Source organism: Vitis riparia, chromosome 4 (genome assembly GCF_004353265.1).
Source record: "Vitis riparia cultivar Riparia Gloire de Montpellier isolate 1030 chromosome 4, EGFV_Vit.rip_1.0, whole genome shotgun sequence".
NCBI classification, from domain to species: Eukaryota; Viridiplantae; Streptophyta; class Magnoliopsida; order Vitales; family Vitaceae; genus Vitis; species Vitis riparia.
The window spans coordinates 19715987-19726453 of record NC_048434.1 but is presented as its reverse complement, the minus strand read 5'-3'; the positions used below and the strand labels follow the sequence as shown (position 1 = coordinate 19726453).

The 10467-nt window shown below is 37.3% G+C and overlaps 2 protein-coding genes across 3 annotated transcripts; both read left to right on the top strand.

The window, feature by feature from the left end:
• The first annotated feature begins 607 nt into the window (after positions 1 to 607).
• LOC117913414 (probable ubiquitin-conjugating enzyme E2 16) lies at positions 608 to 8334 on the top strand. 2 transcript variants are annotated; one of them, XM_034828387.1, is made up of 6 exons: positions 620 to 742; positions 907 to 1010; positions 1415 to 1517; positions 1637 to 1700; positions 7512 to 7600; positions 7898 to 8334. In XM_034828387.1, the coding sequence occupies exons 1-6, from the start codon at positions 713 to 715 to the stop codon at positions 7991 to 7993; spliced, it is 486 nt and encodes a 161-aa protein (XP_034684278.1). In that variant the 5' UTR covers positions 620 to 712; the 3' UTR covers positions 7994 to 8334. The 2 variants fall into 2 exon arrangements, with proteins under 2 accessions (XP_034684280.1, XP_034684278.1); XM_034828389.1 differs by lacking the exons at positions 7512 to 7600; positions 7898 to 8334 and adding an exon at positions 2034 to 3012 and having other exon boundaries at positions 608 to 742.
• A 675-nt stretch (positions 8335 to 9009) lies between these two features.
• LOC117913412 (epoxide hydrolase A) lies at positions 9010 to 10408 on the top strand. Its single transcript, XM_034828384.1, has 4 exons — positions 9010 to 9308; positions 9404 to 9583; positions 9660 to 9901; positions 10033 to 10408. The coding sequence occupies exons 1-4, from the start codon at positions 9024 to 9026 to the stop codon at positions 10280 to 10282; spliced, it is 957 nt and encodes a 318-aa protein (XP_034684275.1). The 5' UTR covers positions 9010 to 9023; the 3' UTR covers positions 10283 to 10408.
• Positions 10409 to 10467: the final 59 nt, after the last annotated feature.

The window sequence follows — 10467 nt, the reverse complement described above, 5'->3', positions numbered from 1 at the left end:
CAACAATAATGGGGAGACCATGGCGAAGGGATCCACAATGCTAGGGCGGAATATGTTGGCTTGTCCAAGAACCATGTGCCCTTGATGGAGCCCATTAAAGAATGGATTGAGATTAGGTAGGTTCGGTTTAGTTAATATTGGAAAATGTAGAAAAATGTGGGCATAATTTTTTGAAAATCCATTAAGATTTAGATTAGTGAAGTGAAAAGTTTTGGCAAATGGGTCATCAAAATATACGTTGATATTGATATTGGCAGATGTGTTAATAATTTCTAAGAGAGAAAATTTTAAAGACTTGGCAGGTATTTTAATAATTTCCATAGTTTAATCATTGTAATATGAATAAAGCATTCCATATTTTGCGCCATATCTGTAAATGACTTCAACTTTGGAAGATAATAGTGGAAATAACGGATAACGTTATTACTATAAAATAATTTATTATTTAAAAAAAAAATATTATTATTATTATTATTAAGAGGAAATAACTAATAATGAGGGAAGCATACAAAGGCAGGGAAGATTAGGGGTGGGAAATGGGAATTGCAATTAAACGATGCCGTTTAGGGCAATGCCTTGTCCTAGTGAAAAGATGCCTTTGTCAAAACGAGCTCCATAAATAAATCAGATATAAAGTGAGGACGGGAACAAAGCGACGCCGGCTTGTTTTTTGTCTCCGTCGTCAGCCACCACCGTAGCCATTGAAGCAAGCATGACCAGCTCCTCCGCCACCTCTCGCAAGGTCTGTTCCTCTCTCCTGATGTCCAGCCCTAATTTTTGTTTTGTCTTTGTGATTTGTGGTGTTTTCTAGGAAATTTTGCTCTGGTGATTTTCAGGCACTTGGCAAGATTGCTTGCAAATTGATTTTTCTCATCTGGTTGTATTGTGATTTGTGGTGTTTTCAAGGCACTTAGCAAAATCGCTTGCAATCGGCTCCAGAAAGAGCTTGTTGAGTGGCAGGTCAATCCACCCGCTGGTTTCAAACACAAAGTCACCGACAATCTTCAAAGGTCTTCTCTTTTTAGATCAATTATCTTTTTACCTCCGTTTGGTTTCTGGGAGAAACGTGGAAAACGGACGAAGAAAAAAAAGACATGATCTAAATTTTGTATCTTTTTATTTACTCTTTTGATTGCTGAGAGAAGTATGGAGGGCGAACAAAAATCAACCTCAATTTTGTATCTTTTTGGCTTCATAAAAGGGGAGAATTATGTAAAATGTGTATTTTAGCCTCAGATGGTGAAAACTACATGGTTCAAACTTTTCCTGGTAACCGAACGGATGGTTAAGGGAATTCTTTTCCTTGTCCACTTCCTGAAGATTAATAATGTCAATTTTGACCTTTGAGAAATTGGGGTTTGATCTTCATCTTATTCGTCTATTTATTGGGAGTTGGTTTTGATAATCTTCAAAGGTGGGTCATAGAAGTGCATGGAGCTCCAGGAACTCTCTACGCTAACGAATCTTACCAGCTTCAGGTTGATTTTCCTGAGCATTACCCCATGGAAGCTCCACAGGTAGCCAAAAACATTATCAAAATTTGCATTTCTTCTTCTTCTTTTTTTTTTTTTTTTTTGCATGCTTTAAATTTCCATTTGTTTTTATGCTTTCTGATTTGGTTGGTGTCATTGGACAGGTTATTTTTCTCCAGCCGGCTCCTCTGCACCCTCATATTTATAGCAATGGTCATATTTGTCTAGGTAATTTCTATGGCTCTTTATTGTTTTCCTCTTATTATATTTGCTTAGGGAGTTCTGCTCCATTTGTTATTTGGTTCTTGTAATGTTCTTCCTGGAATGGTATCTAGTTTCTGTGAAATGATTCTGCATTTTCCTGTTCTTAGATTTTACCTTTTATGGTTCATATCAGCTTAAAATTTCTCAGTGTTATTTATTTTCAAAAATCATGTAGTTTACAAGCTTAATGTCATCAGTTTGAGCCTTTGAAGATACTTTAATTTGGGTTTCTATTGCACTTTATATTTGCCTTTGAAGGTTCTCTGATTTTAAACCTTTCCTTTTGTCTTTGTCTAGAAAATATGTTAGGGTCTAGCACGGACTTAGCTCAAAATAATTTGTACTTGAGATTGCTGTCTTCATGCAAAATTTTGGGTTCCAGGCTCCAGCATGATTTATTTTTATTTGCACTTGAGCATATCGATGTCATAAGTCTGGATTGGGCCTCACAGTGGAGTTCCTGCTAGATGCAGTCTACCTTGGCTTTGTGCTGATTGATTAATGTTAAATTTTATGATTACTTTATGCAAATATAATTTATATGTATTTGTATGCATAAATTATTTGTAATTTGTGTTGATTATTTGCTACTTTATACAATGTATATTTATAGGGATGTTGCCCAGGACAAGCTGGCCAAAAGAGTACTACCAAATTCAGTGGTTATCCTTGTTTGTGGCAATTGTTTAAGCCTCTTAAGCTGTGCTAAAGAGTTTAATGTGATCTGATAGCGCAATACATTTTAAGGTTTAGTGACACTGTTAAGTCAAATCCTGACATCTCTAATTTCACACTAGGAACTGTGAGTTGCTTTAGGCTTGAGCTCGTCAGGGCTATACAGAACATTATTGGTTTAGCAACTTAAGTTTATATGTTTCTTGGCAAGATGGCTCATAGTTTTGAGAGGCACAAGGCACACTTAAGGTGCAAAACAAGGCACATTGTCTGAGGAAAGTGAGATGCACCTTTAAGGCACCTGTGCAGTCTTATGAAGTATTGAAAATTTGGATATGCACATATATAGTTACTGTTGCATGTTTATAAAGCAGATAATTGATTAATATATATTATTCTATTTATATTGTATTACTATTATAATATCATACACACATTGTCAGTGGAACTGTGTATCTTCAGATTTTTTAAAAATATACACAAAATACAGCATATACACACACACACACACATACACACACAAGTATCAGTTTACGAGTTGCTGAAATACCTAAAAGAATTTTACAATATTTCTCATTCTAAAAAATAAAACCCAAATAAATAAAATATAAAAGGAAAGGAAAACATGTGTGTGTGTGTCTAAAGAATTTTAAAATATTTCTCATTATAAAAAATAAAACCCAAATAAATAAAATATAGAAGGAAAGGAAAACGTGTCTCATTATAAAAAATAAAACCCAAATAAATAAAATATAAAAGGAAAGGAAAACGTGTCTCATTATAAAAAATAAAACCCAAATAAATAAAATATAAAAGGAAAGGAAAACATGTGTGTGTGTGTGTGTGCGCGCGCGTGTGTGTAGGGGAAATGGAGAAAAAAATGCCAAGGGATTCACTTTTGGAGTCATGGGCACCTAGGGCTATGGAGTCAGCCTGCCAGCTGGGTTTCTTCTTCTTCCTCTTTGCGAGCCCTAGCAAAAGAAAATGGCTCGTTGTGTTTGCACAAACCTGGATGAGCAAAGGTTGGAAGTAGCTGTCGAGTCTGATACAACTCCACTGAGTCTTATCCACTTCAGCGAGGTGTGCACGAGTCTGATACCTGATTCATCCTTAGGCAGTGACAACTCTGAATCGGCGTGATTCAATTGTCACGGCCGTGCCCCCAAGACAAATCAGCTGAACCAGTCCTTTCATTGAAACCAGTCTGACTTAGCTTGGGTGACTAGCGGTTGGCTGATGCTGGTGATGACCCGCTTCTTCAATCTTCTGTTCCCCGTCTTTGTTGCTGGTTGACTTTTTCTCTGGATTCCTTGGTTGAAGGTGCTGCCGTGGTAGTCATCTATCTCAAGTCTCCTTTGTATTTAGAAATGGGAATGGTCTCTTTTGCTCTACATTTGGGAAATAGGTGTTTGGGGGCTGGGAAAGTATTATCCAACATTTAAACAACAACATTTTATTATGTTCCTAAAATGTTAGTCATAATATAAATTAAATATCCATATATAATGAATTAAAATCAGCATGATAGATTGGGTTGTATTCCTAATATGTAACCATTTAGTTATTATATTGATTGAATATCGTCATATGATGAATTAAAAGTAGCATGGCAAATTGAAAATTTGGAAGAGTTATCAATGTATATATTTCACAAGGAATGGTGCCCTTTATTCAATTTTATTATATGAAATTATAGATATAGTTTCCTATATAATTTTAATTATTAATTTAAATATAATTAATAATTAATAAATATTTTAATTATAAATGTAAATAATATACTCCAAATATTCTAAAATATTATTATTCAATTTTACTCCATAAATTATATATTATGTAATCAATCAATTGATCTATGTGGAATTGACTGTTGAATTGTGTCTCTTTTAGTAAAAATATTATTGTATTTGAAAGAAAAGAGTTCTTAATGTTTAATATTATTATAAATCAGTCTAAATGTGTGCCTTGTGACTATTTTTTTTTTTTGGATAACCGTGGATGTCCGGGCCAGCTTACACGTACCTCGACTAATCCCACGGGGCCCTGAAGTTAACGACCGGGTAAACCTCCAGTGGCCCTGAGGGGACTCGAACTGGTGACCATTGGGGAGCAAACCCAAGGCCGGACCAACTGAGCTACCCCTTAGGGTTGTGCCTTGTGACTATTTAAAGAATGTTAGATGTGATAGAAGTTTACTTTATTATTTGTTGGAGTCAAGTATATTTATTTTTCCGATTTTACATTTTTTTTTTACTTGCATGTTATGTATATCTCTTATACCAATCCGAGATGTTAAGATACACCTCAGGACCTCCTGAATCAGTGATAATACTATGACTTTGAACTATGAGGATGAGAACTTCATGAGCTTTAGCAAAGTGAGAGATGCCTCGTCATCTTCTTCTTCAAATAGGACTGGATAGGGGTTAAAAGGGTCAAATGAAATGGTGTCATTCTACCTCAAGTACAACATCATTCTGCCTTGGGTTTTAAGGAAAGCAGAGACAAAACAACACCATTTTGTTATTTCTTTCCTTCTTCTTTTATTTTATTTTAACTATGGCCAAAAGCAATGTTGTTTCAGCCTGGGTTTTAAAAAAAATTTCAAAACCTTGCCTCCCCCCAGCTTCAGGCAGAAACCTGAGTGCCTAAAGTGATGCCTTATTGAAGGCACCTGGCTCTAGGCAAGGTGTTATGTCAGACATGTGGCACCTTTTGTAACTATGGAATAGTACACAGTAAGTTACTGATATGATGTTTTGCTAAGTTATCTCTTAAAGCATCCTGGACATTGTTGCTATTGCATCAGATGAGGAAATGAAGTTATAGGAGGTAATGGGGAGAAGGGATGGCCGGATGAGGTTTGTTGGCGTATCATGTCTCATAGGCTCTAAATGATTGGGAATTTTACGGCAATGGAATCTTTGCTAGATTAGTTGTAGTTTCATGTGGATGAATGAGGATTCCATTTCCTAGTACCATGACCAAAATGAACTCCTGCTTCCATCATCTCTTCCAAATTGATGTTCCAATATCTTCTTGTCATTTCTCCACACACTTTCTCTTTTTTTTAAAATAAAAAAAAAAGAGACGAGGTACCCCGAAATAAATAATTGTTCCGATGGAACCTTCTCTTATACCGGAGATTGGCCGTTGATACACGATCCAAGCCATTAATTCTTTTCTATTCGTTTTTATCTTTATTACTATTACCAAATCAAATACCAGACCAAATACAGATAGTTAAAAGAATGAATCTGCTCTTAGGAATCATTAAATCCCATAAATGATTGTTCTGATGTATCATGGAAATTCTTTGAACTGCAAGAATCAAATAATTCTCTGTGGTGGAACAAAATATCTCTCATTTCCCTCTCGAATAAATTATTCTTTTTGGTTTCCATTTCCAAAGGGATGGGATGTAAAATATATCTCTTCTCACCCCATTCCTATCCCTAACTAAAAAAGTGTCATCAGAGATGAAATTCCGAATGTCCCTGATGCCGAATAAATGATCAACATTACTATAACTAGAACTCTTAATTTGACTCCAATTATTAATGTTTTTATCCGTATTATTTATAACCCGGTCTTCACTTCCACTGGTATTTTCAATAGGATCAGGACTGTCCGTTGATTTACTTAGCCCACACCTGTATTCTAACTTCTCGTTAGACAACATCGAATTGAACCACCATTTTTCCATAGAGCTTTCTTGCCCCCTATTTACAGAGCAGTGTCCTGTTTTTAGATGGGAACTGTGTGGACAACTCTCAGTTAAACAAGTTGGAGTTTGGTGACTATCCAAGGTGGAGTTCTTCATGCTTTGGATGGCTTTGTGACAAAATTCTTACTCCAGTCATATTACTAATAGAAATTGAAGGATAACTAATAGTTGTTGCACGTCTAAGGGAGCACAAGATCTAGTTGATCATCTTATTCTCATTGCTCTGTGGCATGTGACTTTCTGTGTTTTATCTTGTCAGATTTTAGTTTGGCATTTCCCATGTAAATGGAGGATCTTTTGTTAGGACAGTTGACCATTCTAATAATGGACCTGCCTAGTTCTAGAGGGTGGCAGTTTCATGTTGCTTGTGTGTGTATGCATGAAAGGAAGAAGTTGAAGGTTTTTTGCAAAAGTACTTTACTTTGAGATTTTGAGTTCTCCACCGTAGCCTTGAAATACCGTTGTGTCAGCTTCGAGAAATTTGTGAACATCTCTTTTGACCACTTTATTAATTCTGTTTCTTCTTCTGATTTTTATTTTTTCTGGTATAAACTTTTCTTCCCCTCAAAACCACACAACAATCTGTCACTCAGGAGAGTGATTGAGCCCTAGAATTCCAACTAATGGCGATTTGTGAAGGACCTTTGCTTACTGAGTGAAGAATATTTCAAAAATTTTGTGCTTTTTCCTGTCATTGTAAATGTAGTTGTAGATGTCTAGAAGTTCTCCAACCTGCCTAAATTAGGTAAAAACCTGCTTTAAAACCTTCCATGCCTTGAGGGTGTCCGGCCTATGTAGGAGGGCACATGATGGACCTTCCACTCTGGTGCAACAATCTTCTTCCTGGCATCAGAGAAGCTTTTACATGGAAGCATCTATTGTCATAGTATTATTGAACATGTCTCCCGCAGAAGTTCTTTTCTGCAGAGGGGTAGAGCTGAATTTGATGATTTGGCTTCTCATAGGAGCCACTTTCATCTTATAACAATGCTGTTGCTGTAGCTTGGCAATGATTATCAAAATATGATGCATGTGCTGGTTGATTGCCACAACTTTTTGTGGTATCAAGAGGTACTATTTTTAAATGGGCTGAGTAGGGAGCAGGCAAATGTGATATGGTCATTGTTTACTTGGGGTGCAGATCCTGTGGAGGGGCCTATGGTTTAAAATGGAATAAAAGTTGAACACTGGCCAATAACAATATTGATAGACCTGAAACATCACTTCCTTTTCATAGTCTCTTTATGATTTGTTTGGATGGTTCAGTTATATTTTTATGGATCCAAATATGTTAGTTTGATTATGATGTCTAAAACTAACTTATGAACCTTTCAATCTGAAATTTTATATTTATTGACTCATGTGATGTGCAGATATTTTGTATGATTCTTGGTCCCCAGCCATGACAGTTAGTTCTATCTGCATCAGCATTCTCTCCATGCTATCAAGCTCAACTGTGAAGGTTCTTGTCCATCTTTCTTACTAGCACTTTCATATCCTTCTCAGTTCACAATTCAACTTGGTTTTCCTTGTGCTATGGTTCAATTCTCTGGGGCAAAGCTTTTATCACACCAGAAATTCAGTGATATTTTCTTTTAGAGAAAAAGTAGTTGAACAGTTGAACTCGCCTTTTTTATAAGTGTGAACCAAATAATCTGTGAATATCAGAGAGGCAATGAGTTTTCTTTTTTTACTTTTTTCTGTTTTATTCTTTAAATGGCAATGGATTCAGCCTGATGCATTTTAAACTTGTGTGCAGCAACGTCCTGAAGATAATGACCGTTATGTGAGGAACTGCAGGAATGGCAGATCCCCCAAGGAGACCAGGTGGTGGTTCCATGACGATAAAGTCTAATTTGCAGAGCATATTTTCCTTCGGTAGTTGTTCAAGAACACAGCTTAGGTGGCTTACGCTTCTTGAGTCTTAAAAAAAACCCTAAAAACAAAAGGGCATTCTGAAGGACTGGGATTCAGTGCAAACACACAATAGCTCTGGTGTAAATTGGCAATGCCTGGTATTTGTAAAGGAAGAGAACAATTTGTGCTTTTAGCTATGTGTAAGGGAAGCAAAACTCACTCAACTCTTTGTGGTTACTTCTGATAAGTGATGCCTGCTACACTGTAAGCTCGTGAACCCTTTTCGTCCTTGTTCTGTTACTCCTATCGTAATTTCTCAACTCCCAACATTTTCGCCCCCTTTGCAAGGACTTGAAATTTCATATCCAAGTTCTTCTGCTCAGTAGAACAGGACATAACACCTCTATATTGCATGTCTCATGATTTGGCCTTGTTTCTTGGTAATTATCTAGTGCAACTTTGCTTTGGGTTTCCCATTTAGTCCCTAAGAATGATCCAAAGGTTCCAGGGAGTCATTGGTTAGGCCTAGATAGCCATTTGCATGACAAACTGTAAACAGAAAGCCTTCTGCGGATCACACTTGATATATAGCAGTTGCCTAGAATTGACATGGGCATCAACTAATAATTTTATACTAACAAAATCACATTCAAAATACAGTATAATTGTCCAGCGTCTCAGATCAAAGTAGTCGTTTTTTTTCCAAGTTTCCGTTACCATGTATATCGTTAATAGAAGGATCATTTTCCCATAAAAGTGATTTTCCTGGGTGTTCCCTAGTAAATAAGAACTTGGATAACCTCCATCCCAAGCAACTCAGAATAAAACTGATTCTTCTTGGTCAAACTTATGAGTTGAATTCCTAATTTTAGACTTATCTGCAATGAAAGTCATGACCAACTTCAATAAAATACAGTGAACATATAATGACACCTGAACAGAACTTGTCTCCCACAAACAACAGAAGAAAGCAGGCATAAAGGGTTGGAAGTTTGGGAAAGGGAGAGTCGAGAAAGGAGAGAGGAAGCATGAGTGACCAGGTGAGACACCAAAGAATCAAAATCAACGGTATATGGATGCACATAGCTGAGCAGGGGACAGGACCACTTGTACTGCTCCTTCATGGTTTCCCACAATTCTGGTATTCATGGCGTCATCAGATGGGTTGCTTGGCCAACAAAGGTTACCATGTTCTTGCACCTGATATGAGAGGCTACGGTGATACTGATTCTCCTGTTAGTCCTACTTCCTATACTGTTTTTCATCTTGTTGGCGACATCATCGGCCTTATCGACCATTTTGGTGAACAAAAGGTCCTCTACCCTCTCTATTCTTTTCTTCTCTCTCTCTCTCTCTCTCTCTCTCTCTCTCTCTCTTTAAAACTGTTTGGCTTGTGCAATTTGACAAGGTGGTTGTGGTGGGAGCTGACTGGGGAGCTGTAGCTGCATGGCATCTCGGTCTGTTCAGGCCTGATAGAATTAAGGGTTTGGTATGTCTTTGTGTTCCATTCAAGTCCAGACACCCAGCCAAACCTACTGAATTCTTCACACAAACTTTTGGAGATGGGCTCTACCTGACTCAGTTCCAGGTTTCCTTTCTGTCCCTCTCCATACACGCTTGTGATGCATATGCAGTACACTTATATGGGATTGTTCTGTCGATAGGAACCGGGAAGAGCAGAGAGGGCATTTGCAAGATATGATTATCTGGCAGTGATGAAGAAGTTCCTCCTGATCAACAAGACAGATCTACTAATAGCTCCGCCCGGCATGGAGATTATTGATTATCTGGAGACACCATCTCTGTTACCAACATGGATAACTGAAGAAGAGCTAGGGGTCTATGCGGACAAATTTCAGGAGTCTGGCTTCACCGGTGGTCTCAACTACTATCGTGCTATGGACCTGTAAGCACAATAAGACCTCCACAAACTGACTCTCCCATCCGCTTTTTAAGTTTTTCTTTCAACTTTCAACTGATTTTCTATTGACCAAGGCCTCTACTGTGTTTTTGAATGCATATTGAATCCTACTACAGGAGTTGGGAGCTTCTTGCACCGTGGCAAGGATCAAAAATCACAATTCCATCCAAGTTGATAATTGGTGACAAAGATATTGGTTTTAAAGACGGTGGTACAAAGGAATACATAGAAGGAAATACCTTCAAGACACTTGTTCCCGACCATGAAGTCGTTATTCTTGATGGCCACCATTTCATCCAAGAAGAGAAACCTCAACAGGTCTCTGCTGAAATTCTGTCCTTCCTCGCTAAATTTTCTTGTGATTAGTGAATCTTCCTTGCATTTGAATCTGGTTTGTAATTTTCCTGTTTATCATGTATGATCTTGGACTTACACCGTCATCCATGCGGCTAGTGTCTGTGCTTATTATATAATAATTCAGTCCTTCAATTTTTTTTGCTGTAAAAAGCTTCCATATTGGAACTTGAAAAAGCATGTTTCTCGTTTCTCAG

Bases quoted from the DNA above. Each gene is read 5' to 3' on its own strand.
- LOC117913414 (XM_034828387.1), top strand. From the start codon at position 713: ATGACCAGCTCCTCCGCCACCTCTCGCAAG. The intron at 743-906 runs GTCTGTTCCTCT...GGTGTTTTCAAG, and splicing joins CCTCCGCCACCTCTCGCAAG to GCACTTAGCAAAATCGCTTG. The intron at 7,601-7,897 runs GTTCTTGTCCAT...ACTTGTGTGCAG, and splicing joins TATCAAGCTCAACTGTGAAG to CAACGTCCTGAAGATAATGA.
- LOC117913412 (XM_034828384.1), top strand. From the start codon at position 9,024: ATGAGTGACCAGGTGAGACACCAAAGAATCAAAATCAACGGTATATGG. The intron at 9,309-9,403 runs GTCCTCTACCCT...CAATTTGACAAG, and splicing joins ACCATTTTGGTGAACAAAAG to GTGGTTGTGGTGGGAGCTGA. The intron at 9,584-9,659 runs GTTTCCTTTCTG...TTCTGTCGATAG, and splicing joins TCTACCTGACTCAGTTCCAG to GAACCGGGAAGAGCAGAGAG.